We start from the raw sequence: 18,576 nt of genomic DNA, 5'->3' as shown, positions 1-18,576 counted from the left end.
ATAAGTGATTTTTTTTTGCTAACTAAAAAACCGCTTCAAATCTAAGCACAGTGCCTTTTGGTTTATTTCTTAATTATTATTATTATTTTACTTTTTCTCTTAGAGTCTCCAAGTACACATATTTAAAAACGACTGATTATTATCTAGTGTATGAAAAAAAAACAGGTTTTGGGCTTCCTCCAGAATGAAAACAAACCTGAGTGACGCAGGAACGAGATCGTTACGTCAGAGTGCACACATTTGCGTCGGGTGGACGTAAAGCATCTTTGGTGGACTGGACGCTTCTGTATTGTTTCACAGTATTCAGACTGAATCGGCAGGGCTTCTGAACGCGACACTTGCTGCGAAACTGTGTCTAAAGTGAGCGCAGAGGTTTTGAAGCAGACGTAAATTTGACAATTTGTGATTAGCGTCATAGGTGGTGAAAATTAACTGTTATGTATTATCAGACAATCAGCTACTGTTACTTCGGCTAATGCTTCGTTAGCTTTCCCTGCTACCACTGACATCATTCCGTGCGATGACGACACTGAGAAGACTGTGTAACTTTCTACCTACTGGACCTTAAATGTACTTAAAAAACATCTACGATGGATGGTGAGCGGAGCAATTGCAGGCCTCAAGTGAGAGACAATAGCCAGCTAACCTAGCTATAGCAGGCTTGCCGTGGCTGCTAAGCTTGCTAAGAGCTACCTTAAGAGAAGCCCCACTGAAAACGTCAAGGTATGTTGCTGAAGTAGCCAAAGTTTGCCCTTGGTCGAAGTTGTTTAGCTCCCCTTTTGCATGCGTTCATATGCGAGATATGATAAGGTAGATTTATTTTTCAAACTTTTTCACCGGCTTTGTTTTATTGGCTAACTCGATGTGGCTAACTTTAGCCTAACTAGCTGTTAATTCTTGGAAAGGAAAAGTTTGAGAGGTGCAGGAGACATAAAGTCAGACTTGCGTGACAGGGATTCTGACTATGAGCTAGCAATATAAGTGCTGTGATTTAGTTGCTTCTACTTATATAAAGGCTTGACACTTTAAAGTGCATAACAGATATATATTGGTATATCTTTGAAAAACTCTATGTCTAAAAAATAATATATTTATGAATATAACTAAATCAATACATATAGTTATCGATTTTATAATAATCTAATAAAGACATGCTAATGTAATAATGAAGACATGATAATGTCTTTATTATTATGAAGCTAGTTTACATTCCAATATTCTAGTCTTTTTAAAAACTAAATTCTATGTTTTCATTGGTCTGAATAGAACTAAAGGATTAAAGAAATGCATAACTCAGTTTGCCAATATGTGAAGTGTGAATTTCACTTTTTAAATAGGGTCACTGTTATAAATATTTCTGTTCCTATCTTCTGAGTTGGACCATCACATTTTGCAGATCCAGCTTCCATTTAGATGGAGTGTTTTTGCACATTAAAGTTTCCCATTAGCAATATGTTATTCTTCCCAGGTGTTTGTGCCATGGATCAGAAGGACATGACAGATCCGACTGTGACAGACCAAAACTCCGTAACACTGGAGCCCACAGCTCACATGCCTGTACAAATGAAATGGATTAGCAGTAGCTCTGGAGATATAACCAGATCCGAAGAAAAACACACTAACGGCACCTGGGAACCAGAGGCTGTGGTACCATTACGCAGTCCTGGCGAAGATGGCTTGTCTGCGTTTCCAAGCAGTGACCTCTCACTACCTGAAGTCTGCATTTCCACTAACAGCAACAGCTTTGAAGATGATATGAACTACGAGATTCAGCAAGCCTATAAAATATTCACAGTCTTTTTGTTGGACAAGCACAAAGGGATAACCAGCACGTTTCTCCATCCTATTGGTCACCATGACACGCAGCATGGCATAGAAGGGGTTCAGGGCCAGGTTCAGGCTCAGCTTAGGCAGTCAATGTGCTTGCATCGCATTGAGGAGAAGTTTATAAACCAGGAGTATGAGAACATAACAGAGTTTGTTGCAGACTTCAGGCTTATGTTAGAGAACTGTTATCGATACTATGGGGTGGACCACTGGATATCCAAACAGGCTCAAAAGCTGGAAATCATGCTGGAGCAGAAGCTTACATTACTTTCCAGGTAAGAGCAACACCTCTTACCAAAAACTGCTTGAAATAGTGTAAATCTAAAATAGAGTTTAATTTCAGTTGACATGACTGCAGACTGATAACTATTTTTCAAGCCCATGTCAGAATATTATCTTGATGTGTCACACCAGAGTGCTGCGAGAAAAGACATCCCTGGCAGTCACCTCTAAAGGTTGTTTTGGTGCAGAGGAGGAGCGAGGCTCTGGGGGAACCTCAACACGAAGGAGGCAGGCTTCTCGGTATCTGGCTACTATTACCGGCGGTGGCCATGAGTCTGTCATGGTGCGGACAATACGTCAGGAGGAACAGCAGAGGGTCAAAGAGGAGAAGAGGTGAGAGGATTTGTAAAAACGTCAATGGGTTTTTCTACTTTATGTGATATACCAACAGGAAGTCGGACTTAATTATAAAGTATAAGGATAAGCACATAAGTTTGGAGAGGATTTTTGCAAATATTTGAAAAGTTCATCTGAATTCAGTCCTCTGATTTTGTGCTTAATAGAACCGCCTTTCATTACCATTACAGCTACAAGTGTGCAGTTGGAATGCACACTTGCATTATTCCAGCTGCAAGCGGAATGCAGCAAATTTGTACACATGCAAATTTCCGTTTCCATGTCTACAAATGGAAATTTTCACAAATCTTCTTGCAAATTATGACAAGCTCTGGCAGATTCAATGGCAATCATCACTGAACATCAATATTCAAGTTTTACCACAGATTATCCTTCGAATTTGTGTGTGGACTTTTATTGAGCCATTCCTATCTTTGTTGACCTGAAGGAATGCAAACCCACAGCATGATGCTGCTGTCACGGATGTGAGCAGTATGGATTTAGATTATAGGTGGGAAGTAAAATTTTGTTTTTGTATTCCAGTTTTCTTCTTGCTATGGTTCTATTAAGACCAAATTTGTGCTGAGCAAATCGCTGTCTCGGCGACATAAAATCCCCCCACCTCAGCTGTGCATCTCTGCAGCTCCTCCAGAGTTAACTGGAGCCTCTTAGCTACATTTTTGACTAACGGTATCCAGGCCGGCCAGTTGAGGTGGACGACCATGTCTTGGATTATTTGCAGTTGCGTCACAATCTTTGCATTTTTGGGTGATGGATTGGAGCTGGTTGTGTAACCTAACTCTGCTTTTAACTTCTCTGCAACTTTATCAATTACCTCTTTGTCCTTTGGTCATCATTATTTGTTCAATAATGATATTTTAACAAATCACATGTAAGCTGTATTTCCTCTTACTTCACATATCTGCAGCACTTCGAGTCAGTCTGCCACATAAAGAGCCAGTCGAATATGCAGAAGCTTGTGGTTGTAATGTGACAAAGTGTGAAAAAGTTAAAGACATATGAATGCTGTTGGTGAAGAAGTAAATGCAATGATAAACCGCCTCTGTCTGCGTCGTTTCCAGGCAACGTGAGCTTGAGAAGAAAGAAGCGGAAGAAATGTCGGCCAAAGAGGTGGAAGAGTGGGAGCAGAGTCTGTTGTCGCAGGCCGCCCCACACACTGTGGGCACCCTGTGGGAGCTGCCCGCCATCGGACACTTCCTCTGCCTTGCGCAGACCGCCCTCAACCTCCCCGAGATTGTGTTTTTCGAACTGGAGCGTTGCCTCCTGATGCCACGCTGCAGCCTGCTCCTGTCCAAAGTCATGTCCTCCCTGCTGTCCCCCCCGCAGAGGAGGGCCACGTTGCAACGGCGACCCGCACTACCATACCGTCGCTGGGAGTCGGAGCTGAGGCAGCGCGTCATGGGGTGGTATCGAGTTGTCGGCGCCTACCATAATCAGCCCCGTCGCGCGGAGCAGCTGGGACTTTGCCACCAGTTCTTCAGCGTCCTGGGGGAGGTAAGTCCACTGGAGGAGAAACCCTTCCATTTGTTGCCCTTTTACCAGCGGGTTTGGCTTCTCAAGGGACTGTGCGACCATGTGTACGAGACGCAGAAGGATGTGCAGGACGCTGTCCTCGCCCAGCCCATCCATGAATGCAGAGAGTCGATTTTGGGCTACGATAGTAAAGAGAACGCCTACATACATTTCCCACATTTCTGCGGTGCTGACCTGAGGATCTACTGCCAGAGCCCAAGCGCTCCTCCAGCCTTTCCTTTCCCTTCTGTGCTGGTAAGGAGAGTTGAAATGAAACAAGGGACCGAGGAGGATGGTTCGGATGGAGTGAAGAGCGAGTCTGATCAAAATGATGCCTTTGATGGCGGCCATATGGATACAGGTAAATCTGAAGATTCTGGCAGGACAACAGTAGGCAGACTTGTGGTTTTTGAAAAGGAGAATGGAAATGGAGAAGAAGTTAAAGGCGAATTCAAATCGTTGTCGAGAATGGATGTTTCTGAATCGGAGTCCACTGATGGCGACTCCTGTGAAGACTCAAAATTAAATGTAAAAATCTGTACAAATTCGTTATTCCTCATGCAAGGTAGAAATGTTGATGAAGATGAGGTGAAAGTGAATTTGAAAGAAGAAATATCAGATGAGCAATCGTCAATGCAGGAGCAGGTCTTCTCGTATGATTCAGAACACACTATCAAAGCAGAAACAGCTGATCCCTGCCTGAACGTAGCTGAGCACAGCTATACCGGCCGCTCGGCCGCATCTCCAGGTAAACTGGGGGTCAAAATGGAGGAGGTGAAATCTGCTCAGGTACATCAAACAGCTCCCTGTTTGGATTGTTTAAAAAGAAACTTCTGTGACTCTAAATCTCCGGAGGACGTCCGCTGCTATGGAAAGTCCAGACCAGCAACTCATTTGTCCTCTGAGATGACTCGAAACTTAAGGGAGGAGAGGGCGGATGACAAAATCTGGAATACGAAAAAGAAGCCGAAGAAAAAGCGAACAAGGGAACAGCTGCCAGGAGTGAAAGGAGAGCAGAAGCATCTGCAGAGTTTGAGGCCGCTGCCATGTGAGGCTGCCAAGTCTACAGTTCAAAGGGTTACCACAACAATCAAGAGGAAGGACAAGAAGAAAAAATATAAAACAGGTGTGTGATTTATTTTTTCAACCTTTACGTTTGTTTTTACTCTAAAATGGTGCCACAATAGTTCAGTCACTACTGCTCTTCTTTGTAGAAAAAAACCCTGATTCTGTGAAAAAAGCGAAGGAAGAATCTCCTCCGGCACCGACATTCAAGGTAGTCACAACACTTACACAAGCATCTGCACAAAATCACTCAAGTTTTACGAAAAAATAGAAAAAGTGATCACGGAGATGTACAAAATTTTGACAAGCACTTGAGAATTTTGTTGTATCTCTTTCAGTCTTTGTAATAACACTCCTTGGCTTTTATTTCACAATATGTCCAAAAATACTGTTGCAGTTACTAGACTGCAATAGTATTGCATGCATTAAAAGACTTGCAGTCTTTTATATCTCTCTCAGCCTTGCACATATTTCAACACTTTTTTGTTTTTCCAGTCATTATGGCTGCATGGCTGGATGGCTGGATGGATGGATGGATGGATGGATGGCTGGATGGATGGATGGCTGCATGGATGGCTGCATGGATGGATGGATGGATAAAATACTTAGAAAATACTTTATAGTTTTACAGTTGTGATATGGCAGAATGTGAAAATGTTTAAAGTTGGATAACACTGAAAAGCAGGTTCGACTATTGCAGAAAGCAAAGTTTATTTAGTTTAAAATGCCTATAAATGTTTGTATAAAGTCATATCTTATAAGTTAACACAATTTATAATTCACCAGGTCAATGTTTGCATGAATGGGTGAATGACTGAATGTAGCGATGAGCTTTGGGGTGCGCTGTACTTGATGAAGCGCTATACAAGTACAAGTCTTTTACCATAACTCAAACCCTAATTGGTAACATAAAAAATTTTAAACATTTTTACATTTTCCCCAATTCTCATCAGTTTGTCTTTTTTTTTTTTGTCCTCTGAAGTTGGTGTGCAGCAATCTAGATGAACTGCGAGAACTGATCAGTAAGACTGAAGATGAGCTCGATGAACTGGAGAGCATGAAAAAGAGACTGGTAGGAGGTCACCACTGTTCTGTCAAAAAATGTTGTTTTTCTCCACATCAGTAGACTAATAGTGACTGAGTCTGCCTTCAAATCTTCATGTGTGAACTGACAGGGCCGATGGTACTACAAGAAAGAAGCAGTGAAAGAGCTCCATAGCACTCTCATCAGACTTCTGAATGAGCTTTTACCCTGGGAACCAAAACTTGTTAAGGCCTACCAAAGAAACAGGTCAGAAATGTTCAAAGTTTAAAAGAGCTGCTAATAATTGTAATATGTTTTTATTGTTTCACTTCAGCTGTTTTTAATGAGTTTGATTTGTGTTGTACACTCAGACTTCGTTTAAAGAAGGAAAATGATGATTTCAAGAAGCACCCAGAGTACAACAACTTTGTACGTGAAGAGTGTGTGTCATCCTCCTCATCTTCGTCGTCATCAGATGAGGATGATGATGGCTACGAAGAAACAGACATGGAGAAGATTCATTGTAGAGATTTAGAAGAAGAGGACCAGGAACACGTTGTTCCCAGAGGCCTTTGGAGTGGAGGTAAACTGAAACTAGAATGTTGTATCTTTCTACATTTTTCAGTCTGAGATGATGCTACTGCACATTTGGCAGGGTTAACAAGGGCTGTGAATGTTATCTGTAACAAGACTCAATTTCTTATTACATATAATGTCTGGTCAGCCAGAAAAGGTGACTGGCTTTCAGACTGCTCCAGTCAGAAATGTTTGCATGCAAATACGATTCACTTGGCGTCATAGGTTGTTATGACATGCACTCACACAAATAGATTCAATTCAGCTTTTCATGAATGATAACCTGTCAATTTATCTCTAACATAGAATTTCTTTTGTGTTCTTAGCAAGTGCCAGAGAGTCTGCTGCAGAGTCTGCTGCAGATAAGACTCTGACTAGTGCACCTTCAAACCACCTTAAACTCCCTCTGGCCAGCAAAGAGAAAGGTTTTGCTCTTCTGCCAGGAGTTCAAGGTATTCTCACCAGTGTTACTTCTACAGATTGGAGAAGAGAAACGAGATCTGGATTAATATCAAATCAGTCAGGCGATTTGACTGGAATAGCACCACATATGTCAGCGTCACCCACGTCTCCAATCCTCAACCCGACTTGTAATTTACCCCCAGGCTACACGCCCATTCCCACCCTGCTGGCCAAAAGTGTGGGCAACAAAGTGACCTTGATGAGAAGACCGACAGATTTCCCAGGTTTATCCAATGTAGATGGGCAGCTGAAAGGGTCTGCTTTGACTAATCCAAAAGCGTCAAAAGCACAACCTTCTAGTGATAACCAGATGTCCCAACAGACTACAACAAAAGCACCGGTACAGACTGTATCAACAGGAGCGCTTCCTAAAACGGCACCGAGCACAGTACCCCAAACTGAACCAAAAAGTCCTGTCCAAGTGGTGTGCAAGGTTTCTGAAGGGGTGGGTCACCTTGCTAAAAAAGGCAGCAGCAGCCCAGGCAATCCCTCTGCTCATTCTGTTATGGATAAGAAAACTGTAGAGAAGGTAATGCAGCAGGTGGTGTTTCTGCCTTTCAGCCACCTTGTTCAGAAGAATGAAACCAAGGCAACTGGTGTGACTCCACAACAATCAAATGTCCTTCAGGCTCCTGTGTCAAAAGGGACCACTCCTATGTGTATGTCAACAGATGTGCCTGGATTCAGCATTCCTGACGGTAAAATCCCTGTTCAGCAGGTCGCCCCGCTTACAGATCCACGGACACCGGGGAATCTTGCACCCTCCACTTCTCCCATTCTGCAACAAGGGACCCCAAGCTCCACCAGACTTAAGGGGTTGCAGGTTTGCACTGTTAAAGCCAGCACACTAAAAGGTGGCCTGCCCACCACGTCCGTTGTCACAGCTGCTACCAGGGCAGCCACTGCAGAGACTGTTAAATTTACAGAGCCCAAGCAGGAGCTGAAAACCGTCTGCATCCGTGACTCTCAGTCCATATTGGTAACAACTAGAGGCGGCAACACGGGGATTGTCAAAGTCCAGACGTCTTCAGAGCAAAATTCAATGGGGTCTTTCTCGACAAGTCCTGTCATCACTATATCTCCTCAGTTAAAAGCCTTTCTTGTGTCTAAGACATCAACGACTCATACTGCTTCGCTTCCCTCTCACGTTCCAGGAGTGGTAACTACATCTGCAGCTCAAACCCAGAAGCATTGTCCTTCAATATTAACAGCCCCTCATACTGCCACCATTTCTACACCAACTGTGATCACTAGCAGCGCTCCTGTCAGAGGGCTTGCAAGCAAGACAAGAGGCACTGCTGCTGGTTTAAGTCGAGCCTCTTGCATCTCACCAGTTTCTACCAAGATTTCCCAACTGGCGAACACAGCCTCTTGCAGTTCTCCTTTTCCGTCTTCAACTTTGATAAACAAAGTTGTTGTCCCGTCCCTAAGCAGTTCTGGTGTTTCCAAAGTCCCAGCACAGGAACCCATCAGCAAGACTGGTGTAAAGCGCAGCAATACAGACGAGACCTCCCAGGTTGCTAAATATATGCTAGTTACTTCAACTTCTTCAGTATCTTCAAACCAATCCTCGTCAGAAGGGACACCTTCCACGCAGTCGGCCGCCGGTTCAAGAGTTGTACGTGTTGGCCATCCCACAGTGACGACATCCACCACCTTTAGTGGGGCCATATCGAAGCAGATGATGGGAGCTGGGAGTGGGCAAGCCATGATCGCTCCATTATCAAGTTCGACTCTAAAAATGGGAATGAGTTCAGCCAAACCTGTTGCCTGTGTCAGTTCAGAGGCATTGTCCAAGGCCAGCAACAGTACCGTCCAACCAGGTAGGTTCTCTTAAAGTAAACATCATTTGAAACCACATTTACAGTCTCAATTTACACAGATTGTAATTGGCTGATAATAAAAGTCAATATGACAAAATAAAAGAAAAGCGATTATTGGTTTTATATGTCAAATTTCAACAAATTTGACCTTTAAAAGCTAAAATTTAGGGTACCAATAATTTTTTAGTTCTAAAGGTCTGTAGCCAGCACTATCATTTTTCTTAATTGTCATTATAACAAGTTAAACTTATAGTGGAAATATCTGCCGAGATTTTCTAAAAGTCTGTCAAAGCCTTGCTTTCAAAATTTGCTGTAATTGCAATCATTTACAGTTCAGTCTTATAGTTGGATGTTTTCAGAATCTCCCGGGTGTTTAAAATGTTAGATGCATTGAAAAATGTGGTATTTTAGTCTTGGGGCAGGAGGATTTGCTGAATCGTAGAATTCAAAATGATGTGAGTTCTGCCCATAACTTCATGAAAGAAGCTTAAAAAGTCAAGTACTTGATTTAAAAACTTCAAATTACCTCACTGAACCAGCCAGAAACACTAGCACAAATTAGAGGAGCTAAATAAATGTTTCTGCTGCTCTATATGAGATTTTAAATCTTTATGGTTTTGCTGCTCTCGTAAAGCTTTTTTCTTCTGACACAAATCTTCCAGCTTCCACCACTTATGGCTTTTTATTTTCTTTCACAAAAAAAAAGTTGTGCTGCATCGTCAGAGAAATTAAATAAAATGTGGACATACTGTGCTCTCCATCCCATTCAGAAATGTTCCTGTCCTTCCCCACAACTTCCACACAGTTGCAATCTCAGCTTTTGTGGTTGGCTATCATTCTGACCGGGGAGACTTAGAGGCTCTCTGCTGTGTTCATTTATTTTAATTAGGCCCACAGGTGGACTGTTCCAAAATTGAACACATTTCCACAGTAACAGAAGCAGAACCCATTATCAAGTGTTGTAATCAAAAGTCTAAATGTCAATCCTTTAAGTTTAGGCAGCTGAACAAATCACTCAAAACCTTTTGAGTGATTCACTTCAGCATATTCATTTATGCTGAAGTGAATAATTTGAAAGGGTCATAAAATTTTAGCCAAAGTTTAAAAAACTAGAATTAAACAGCTGACTATGAACATTGGAGGAAATAATGTCAATTCCACTCCTATTAACATTCTTAACTTTAATTTGTCTCACCAGGTGTTGCAGTTCCTTTATTAGGAAAGACGACAACAGCCGGGCAGACTGTCTGTGCTCTGTCTCACTCTCCTTCGAAGGCCTCATCTGTCCCAATATCAGGCTCATACAGTCCCACCTCAGCTGGACTGGTCCCAATAACAAATTTATTTACCATTACAAATTGTTCCCCCCACCTTGACACTCGCACCTCTTTCTCGGCTGTTTCATCAAGCCACGGTATCCCTTCCACTTCTGTGGTCTCACAAACAAGCTGCCCATCATCCACTGCTGCCATTCTGCCTGCAGAAAACATAAAAAGGAAAGAACTTCTTGTCCCTGCATCTAAACTGTCCAGCAGCTGTCCAGCTCAGGTAACCACTACCAATTACCCAGCCCAAACGAGCACAGCTTTCCTTGACCAAAAGCCGTTGCATATTAAAAGTGGCAAGAGTAATGCTGGTCCACCATCCTGTAATAAAACCCTTTCTCTCCTCTCTTCTGCACCCACCACTTCTGGCCCAGTTACACAAAGGATAATCCTCAACACTTCCACACACCTTACGGCCGGCACGCAGATTGTCCTTAATAACGCATGCTTTCTAGTCCCTCCCCAGGGTCTGGGTCCTGGCAGTCATGTCCTTCTCATCTCTAATTCTGCACCACAAGTGCCTGCTGAAACCTCTACGAGCTCTGAGGCGTTTTTGTCCCCTAAAGGATCTAGCCCAGTTATTGTGAGTCCTCAAGCGCCAGGTTTACCCCAATCTGCAGTCAGGCTGCCCAGCATGCCAACTGTAGGTTCTCCATTTGTAGCATACACTGGTCAATCTTTGCTGGCAGGCACTCCTCATGTTGCACCATTCAGACTTACAGGAACACCTGGCTTGGGCTCATCAGTGATTCCCAGTAAAACAAATGTAGTATCAGCTCAGCCTAGGCTCTCACCTGCTCATGGATGTAACTTTGGGTTACCTCCAGTATGTACATCCACTTTGATCTCTCCTCCACCAAGGTTAGCAACTGTACCTATTTTGGCTTCCCCAGTTAAAACTACTGGAACAGGACTTACTACAATCAGGGTCACTGGTGGTTCAGCCACACCAACTAACATTTCATCTACAGTATCCACCTCCTTGTCCAAATTGTCAGGACCTCTGTCATCCCTTCCTGGTTTACCCGGCTCATCAACAGGTGCCTTGCATAACCCTGTCAACCCATTTCCCACAGCTTTGCATTGTCCACCTTCTGGCCACCATATGGATGCGCCAGCAACTCTTGGATCTGTTATATGTCCAGAGCAGACTGCAGTTAAAGTTGCAACATCCTCAACTGCTCAACCACAGAGTTTAGTGCAAGCAGCATCAGGAAATATGCCACTCAAAACAATGTTGCCAGTTGTTCAGTCTGCACTCTCTAGTGCCCGGACACAAGAACTGCCAACAGTGGCCGTCCCACCAATCTTAAGTACAGGAACCAGGACCCAAGCACTGCCCATCGCTACTGTTCCGCCAATTGGAAGCACTATCAACACCTTTGAAATGGCATCTGCAGCATCTGCACCACCAGTTAGCACCACTCTGACTTCAACTCCACCAGATACATCACTGATGACAAAAAGCAGCATCACTCCACCTGTTAAATTGACTAACCACGCATTTCGAACAAACTCTGTGCAGACATCTTCATTGGGTATGCATGCTAATTTACAATCCAAGCTGCTCACCAGTACTGATGGTACCATGTTGAGCACTGATCAGTGTCAGGTGAATCTACCTGAGAAGACCATGTGTCCATAACCCCAGGATGCTCTGGTGGTTGCCCCCGATATCTCCGGTGGGGTACTACAAACACATGATTCCACTTTACAGACTCATCGCAGGAACTAAGTGAAGCAGCAAACCAATACTGAGCCAACTTTTTGAATGTTCTCTAGTAATGGCTGCTTTGATCCATCTCACATTTAGCACCAAGCAGATTTTACAACTTTATTATATGACCTTTCATATGAGCCTGCTGTTAACACACTAAAACGGTGGATTGCGTTGAGTTTCTGGAGTTCAAACTGAAACATTAATGTTGCGGACTCTGAGAGGTGCCATTTGGCCAGTTGTTACAGTAAATCGGAAAGGTGGAAAGTAGGGGAATTTATTCAGCCTTTTAGACATCTGTCTAAGATGTAGTAATTGGTTTACTACATCTTGCTTTGTCTCATACTAATTACAACTGCCTACATTCTTTTACATCTGTCATGTCCTGTTTTTTTCAAGTAGTAACTGTTTTGAAAACTACATTAACTTTTTTTGGTAGAAATATGAACTAATAGATACATTTTTACAATATGTTTGAGTCCATGTAAATGTTTTGGAATCACATTTATTTATTTTTACCATATAGATTTTTAAAAGATATTTACTAGGTACATTTTCATTGAACAGCTGTGGACATTACTGCATGGAAATAAACAATGCGACTGTCCCAACCCCCCCGCCCCTGTGTTTTGCAATTCTTGTTTCCTGAAACAGCCTATATTCTATGTTTAATCTTTATTCATGAGGAGATTTTTACAAAGCAAGAAAAACAATGTATTTTTCTGTAGGTGCCATTCATTTGTGAAGTACGTTGAACGAGATGCTTGATGTTTTGTCCAACAAGTCCAGTTCTGAGTTTGGTTTTCACATGTTTGCGTTTCTCTGTAGATGTTGGTCTTTCTCGCTTAGGGGGAATAAGGAGGCGGCAGTGGTCCTGAAGAAATCTTCTCATAGGCTGGAGGAGCATTGGGAACCTAGGTTAGAATTTGAAAAACATTGGAATGCAATAAGACTGATTTGCAGAAAATTATAATAAATGTTAATGTATTATAATACAACATGATGGAAACATTTTAAAATTATCTCAATAATTTTAACTTTCTACATGACTATCATAAAGTGACCTCCACTCTTAGACATCCCTAATTCAGATATTTAAAAGGTCTTTATTATGCTGATTTTGTTCCATAAAATTACATCTTTAATTTCAGTTTTTTTATTCAGCCATGTAAGAAATCCCAAGTTTTTTCCCCATGGTCACCTATGCCACAATCACATAAAATTAATGTGATTGAGGCATTTTTTTAAAATGTCAATATTTTCTAAATTTACTAGTGTGTATGGCCTTGTATTTATTTCCAATTTTTTCTTTGTATACACATAACTCTACATGCATGTCTTTATTCATTCAGCATTCCATTCAAGTAAGATCAGACTCTTCAGAAGTCAGGAAGAAACTGATGCTTGTGCCTAAATGTTGCCATAAATTACTGTCAGAGCAACAGAAATCCTTAAAAACAACAGGACTGGATGAGGATTCAAGTTTTTTTGTCATCCATGCCTAAAGAGGAGAATAATAAGAGGCTGACATTTTTTCCCCAATCATCAGTCTTACTGAACTGTTGCAGAGAAAATAACTCTTAGGTTTGCCAAGTCAACACAACATTGATTAGACGCTATCAGAATGAATATGCAGAGAATATGCACACTTTTAAGTACAGTGGACGGTCCGCAGGGTTGCAATGGGCCTGTTTTTCTTCAAGGGCCTTCAGAGCCTTGTTAAGAGTGCTTGGCATCAAGGAAGACAAAACTTAAAACTGGACAATGTGAAGAATTGCTCAATGAAAATTGTTCAGACTACTGTCTCTGCATGCTCCAGCCTTGTGAAATTTGATCTTTTTGGTTTAGGAGGGGTGACAATTACTATTTTTAGAAAAAAGTAATTTCTTAAAGGTTTTTTTTTCTACACTGAATATTAAAAAAAATCCCACTGAAATAAAAGATGCATTTATTTCAAAGCTGATTACTTATTACACTCAGGGCTCCCATAAATGTAAAGGGTGCTGTATGGTAAGTGTTTCAATCTCGGTGTCCCCTCTGTTTGCTTGCCCAGTGTGCACACTTCCCCTGGGAATGAGACATTTTTAATACCTTGGCCTAGTCTGGTGACATAATAATCTCCCTCAGCCATCCACTGCATTGCATCGGCTTTATTTGCTCTACTGTTCTCAGAAGGGCTGTGAGTTGTTTTTCTTTGGAAGAAAAAAAAGACCATTTAGAATATAATGTAACTATTCAACCCTTACCACTGATCGGAAGCTGCCAAAATCGGCAAGAGCCATTTTGTTGTCTGCTGAAGTTCCTGGCTCTGAGTACTGGCCTCCTGTAAAACCTGCAGATCCTGAGCCAGTGCTCTGCATTGAAGTGTAGAGGTGAAACAAAGAATAAAATGTATTGGTTATAAGTGCCTTTGGGGATAACATAAAATGAGTTACAAATTTAAAAATGAATAAAGAGTTAAGTGAGATGGTCTCACCCTGATTATTTTGTAGCCGCTCCTCTTCTTGAGGTACCAGCAGCCTAGAATGAAGAGACCAGCGAGGACAACAACCAGAAGACCTATCCCGACTGCCCTGGAAGTGATGATACTTTTTTAGTCTGGAGTCATCCTCTCTCTCCCCCCAAAGCTGTCAACTCAAAATATACTGCGGGATTTCTAGATGATAATTTATTAAACTCTGTTTAACAACCAGATGACTGCAGATAAGTAATCTGCTTACTCCTCAGCTCTGACATATCCTCTCCGTCCGCTGGCAAAGTAGATGTTGAAGTCTCCACGAGGCATTCCGGTTGTACGATTGCACAACATCAAGCTGAAAGTCAACCAGAAACAGTCTTAAAATTAGAAGTAGTCAAGGTTGATTTCCCAACCAGGGAACAAATTCTTCTGTATTTTTGCATGCTTGTAAAATACCATATATTGAATTCAAATAACCATTTAGACATGCTGTTTATCACACTATACTGGTTGAATGACGATTATCCAGAATAATCTGGATATATAACTTATATATAACATTCTCATTTTCAGATGAGAATGTTCAAAAAGTATAAGCCAAAAAGCAATGCTATCATAAAAAAGTTGAAAGTCTGATCAGTTATGAATATTTATATGTGTTTATTTTCATTTAAACCAAACCATAAGTCTGTTTTTCAAATAGCATACTACAGTGGTAAATGTTGCACTGCCACATATTGCATAATTAATATTTTTGCCAATGTATGCTGGGGGTTTTTTGTGAACAACTGACATATCTTGCTGCATTTAACAAACTGAGGGGAAAAAACTACATATAAGACAAACAACTTCTAACAGCAATTTAACAAATGAAATCTGCTTTTTTGTCACAAACACCTGTTGCAGTTAAAAACAAAGTTATAGTCTGCACTTTAAAGCAATTATTTCTAATAGTCTTGAAAAATATTTAAGTATAATCCTTGATTACATTTACTTTTATGTGACAACAGAATAATCTTACCTGATTATTCCCTGGTGCCAGGCTGCAGTCCTTCAGATTGGAGAACCTCCTCAGACTGTGACCACCGAGCTCTGTGCTCCTCCACTCCTCAAAACCCTTTCCTCAGTATGTGGGAGCGCAGACAGGGGCAAACAAAATTCCTCATGACCGTCACGGGTTAGAAACTCATGGTTAAACCCATTGAAACGGAGTAATTACCGTGAAACCCCCATGGCCTTAAGCACAACACTCCTGTCCACTCGTGAAACTTCAAGAGTCAGCTGCTGGCCTTTCATGTGAGAAAGGACTGTGCTTAACTTACATAATTTCAGATCATAATAGCTTGCAAAATACACAAATGAAGCTGTCTATGTCAACTCTATGATTATATGAAACTTTTTTAAAATACAGTTAGGGCCAGAAATATTTGGACAGTAACACAATATTTGTGAGTTGGGCTCTGCATGCCACCGCATTGGATTTGAAATGAAACCTCTACAACAGAATTCAAGTGCAGATTGTAACGTTTAATTTAAAGGGTTGAACAAAAATATGTGATAGAAAATGTAGGAATTGTACACATTTGTTTACAAACCACATTTTAGGAGCTCAAAAGTAATTTGTATTGCTTTCATGGAGTCTTCTCTTTACTGTTGACTTAGAGACAGATACACCTACTTCCCTGAGAGTGTTCTGGACCTCAGTTGATGTTGTGAACGGGTTCTTCTTCACCAAAGAAAGTATGCGGCGATCATCCACCACTGTTGTCTTCCGTGGACGCCCAGGCCTTTTTGAGTTCCCAAGCTCACCAGTCAATTCCTTTTCAGAATGTACCCGACTGTTGATTTTGCTACTCCAAGCATGTCTGCTATCTCTGATGGATTTTTTCCTTTTTTTCAGCCTCAGGATGTTCTGCTTCACGTCAATTGAGAGCTCCTTTGACCGCATGTTGTCTGGTCACAGCAACAGCTTCCAAATGCAAAACCACACACCTGGAAACAACCCCAGACCTTTTAACTACTTACTTGATTACAGGTTAACGAGGGAAAGGCCTTTTGAGTTACTTGCAGCCTTTGGAGTCCATTGTCCAATTACTTTTGGTCCCTTGAAAAAGAGGAGGCTCTGCATTACAGAGCTATGATTCCTAAACCCTTTCTCCGATTTGGATGTGGAAACTCTCATATTGCAGCTGGGAGTGTGCACTTCAGCCCATATTATATATAAATTGTATTTCTGAACATATTTTTGTCAACAGCTAAAATAACAAAACCTGTGTCACTGTCCAAATATTTCTGGCCCTAACTGTAGCATTGAATATCATAATTTCTTCCAGCATCTTCTCTCCAACTTCCAAAAGAAAAACTGATGTCTGTGAAGTAAATTAAAACATGACTTTTTAACAGCCTTGGTGTAGCTTATAATTATTTGGTCAGAAACCATGTGAACTTACTTTTTTTTCTCACAAGAGGAGAGATGCACTGTGGTTTCAGGGTGAGAAACACTGCTGCTCTGTTTATGCATTATTTACATACCAGGAGCAGTTCACTTTTACTTTTGCACAGACATCTTCTGGCTCATTTAAATCAGAAAAAGTGAAATGAAAGCCAAATAGGATAATTTCAATGTGTTCTCAAACACAGGAGATAATGATTAACTGCTGAAAAGATATCTGTGTTAGTAAGGACACTGAAATCTAGGGTGATTACATACAGTTTAGGCAATGAAGTGACATTCACAAGTTTCTTTTGGATTTTTCACATTTATTACAAACCCAGTTTATGGGGCAATTTGCATGTGCTAAATGTATGTATGCTAAAAATTAAAAGTGAAGTTCTTAGACATGTAGGAATGTGATTTCAAGTGTGAGGAGTAGAGACTGAAGGGCGATGTTTGGTGTTTTAGCAGATTGTTAGAAAATGACTGGTCTGAAATGTAAGCAATAATAATTACATTTTTTTATTCTGCAAAAAATCTTGCAAAAAAAAAAAAGAATAAAGGCATAGGTTTCTTCAAAAATACAAAAAAAACTTTATGAAATGTGAAGCACAGTGGAGGAAACATCATTTCTGGGCAAAATTTAATCAATGAAACAAGAACTTATCAAAAAACAAGTATTTATCAATGTGAACATCATAAAAATGTAACTATTTTGGCAGAAATAGATCTTAGCAGAAATAGATAGCGCAAGATTGCTAAAAAAGCAAGACAAACTGTCTAAAATGTAAAACATGGAGGGTGATGCATTGGAATTTTGGCATCTAAGAAAAAACAAAAAAATCAGCATATATTTAACAAAAATGAAGCATGACAATCAGGAGTAAAACAAAAACGCTGAGAGTTGATTTTCACCACTAGAGGGAGCTCATCGCCTTTTTAAATTAAGAGAATCAACGTCCTAGAATTAAAAGTCTGGGATTAATGACTGGATCTCACTTAAGAAATTCTTTATTACATTGAAGCACGTAATTAGAAAACAGTTAATTAAATTTCCCCCGCCCCTCCTGGCATATTGGGTTAGATTTTTGGGCTAGAGAGCTGACTGCCGGATTCTCTGTCAATCAGAAATAGATATTTGACTGGAATGACTGGTTTCTCCCTGGTTTCTCAGACTTGTTATCATGTCTGACAAGGCTCCTTTGGATTTGATAAAATGCCTGTCTCACAAATGTAACAAAGATACCTTGAAAATGTACAGAATAAGCCCTAATTCTCTATTGATTTTTTTTATATTTGTTCCCTTTCCATTAGAACCAGAATGGCCTAATCAAAGTCCAGATTTAAAACCAATGGAAAATCTTGAAAACAACAGACAATTGCCCTAGAATAAAATCCCAACAAATATATTGACGTTTGTAACGTGACAAAATGTAAAACGTTTCACGGGGTGTGCAAAACTTAGCATGACAACAAATCATCTAAATACTGAGCTTTCAAACTTTTCAGTTTTGAAAGCTCAAAATAAAAATGTCAGTAGCCCATAATCCCAAGTCTTGGTTAAGCAAAAGTATTTTTACAGAGTTGGTTATGCAATAATATAAACAATTTGTGTCTTCCGCAAATACATTGACCAATATGTTCCTTTCATATATTAAAATCTTGATTTAAAAAAAAATCTTTTACATTATTTAGAAAAAGCTGTCCTTCCTAA

At 40.8% G+C, this 18,576-nt stretch overlaps 2 protein-coding genes across 2 annotated transcripts; one reads left to right on the top strand and one right to left on the bottom strand.

Moving 5' to 3' along the window:
• Window positions 1–260: 260 nt before the first annotated feature.
• Window positions 261–12,583, top strand: LOC129366445 (uncharacterized protein KIAA2026). The gene is made up of 10 exons (XM_055040287.1): window positions 261–723; window positions 1,469–2,102; window positions 2,242–2,442; window positions 3,528–5,104; window positions 5,193–5,254; window positions 6,026–6,115; window positions 6,219–6,334; window positions 6,439–6,650; window positions 6,970–8,928; window positions 10,127–12,583. The coding sequence occupies exons 2-10, from the start codon at window positions 1,480–1,482 to the stop codon at window positions 11,896–11,898; spliced, it is 6,612 nt and encodes a 2,203-aa protein (XP_054896262.1). The 5' UTR covers window positions 261–723; window positions 1,469–1,479; the 3' UTR covers window positions 11,899–12,583.
• On the bottom strand, window positions 12,456–15,563 carry mlana (melan-A). Its single transcript, XM_055040288.1, has 5 exons — window positions 15,450–15,563; window positions 14,691–14,783; window positions 14,447–14,543; window positions 14,217–14,324; window positions 12,456–12,884 (listed from the first exon to the last, which is right to left on the bottom strand). The coding sequence occupies exons 2-5, from the start codon at window positions 14,777–14,779 to the stop codon at window positions 12,816–12,818; spliced, it is 363 nt and encodes a 120-aa protein (XP_054896263.1). The 5' UTR covers window positions 14,780–14,783; window positions 15,450–15,563; the 3' UTR covers window positions 12,456–12,815.
• Between the last annotated feature and the right edge of the window lie 3,013 nt (window positions 15,564–18,576).

This window comes from Poeciliopsis prolifica, unplaced genomic scaffold, assembly GCF_027474105.1.
Source record: "Poeciliopsis prolifica strain line A6 unplaced genomic scaffold, Auburn_PproV2 SCAFFOLD015, whole genome shotgun sequence".
In the NCBI taxonomy this organism is placed as follows: domain Eukaryota; kingdom Metazoa; phylum Chordata; class Actinopteri; order Cyprinodontiformes; family Poeciliidae; genus Poeciliopsis; species Poeciliopsis prolifica.
The sequence above is the reverse complement of the archived record's forward strand: the minus strand, read 5'-3'. Positions and strand labels throughout refer to the sequence as shown.

Excerpts from the sequence above, each read along its gene's own strand:
- LOC129366445 (XM_055040287.1), top strand. The coding sequence starts at position 1,480 with ATGGATCAGAAGGACATGACAGATCCGACTGTGACAGACCAAAACTCC. Across the intron at positions 6,116-6,218 it reads AGAGCATGAAAAAGAGACTG|GGCCGATGGTACTACAAGAA; the intron begins GTAGGAGGTCAC and ends GTGAACTGACAG. Across the intron at positions 6,335-6,438 it reads AAGGCCTACCAAAGAAACAG|ACTTCGTTTAAAGAAGGAAA; the intron begins GTCAGAAATGTT and ends TTGTACACTCAG.
- mlana (XM_055040288.1), bottom strand. The coding sequence starts at position 14,779 with ATGTTGTGCAATCGTACAACCGGAATGCCTCGTGGAGACTTCAACATC. Across the intron at positions 14,325-14,446 it reads GCGGCTACAAAATAATCAGG|AGCACTGGCTCAGGATCTGC; the intron begins GTGAGACCATCT and ends ACTTCAATGCAG. Across the intron at positions 12,885-14,216 it reads TTGGCAGCTTCCGATCAGTG|GTTCCCAATGCTCCTCCAGC; the intron begins GTAAGGGTTGAA and ends ATTCTAACCTAG.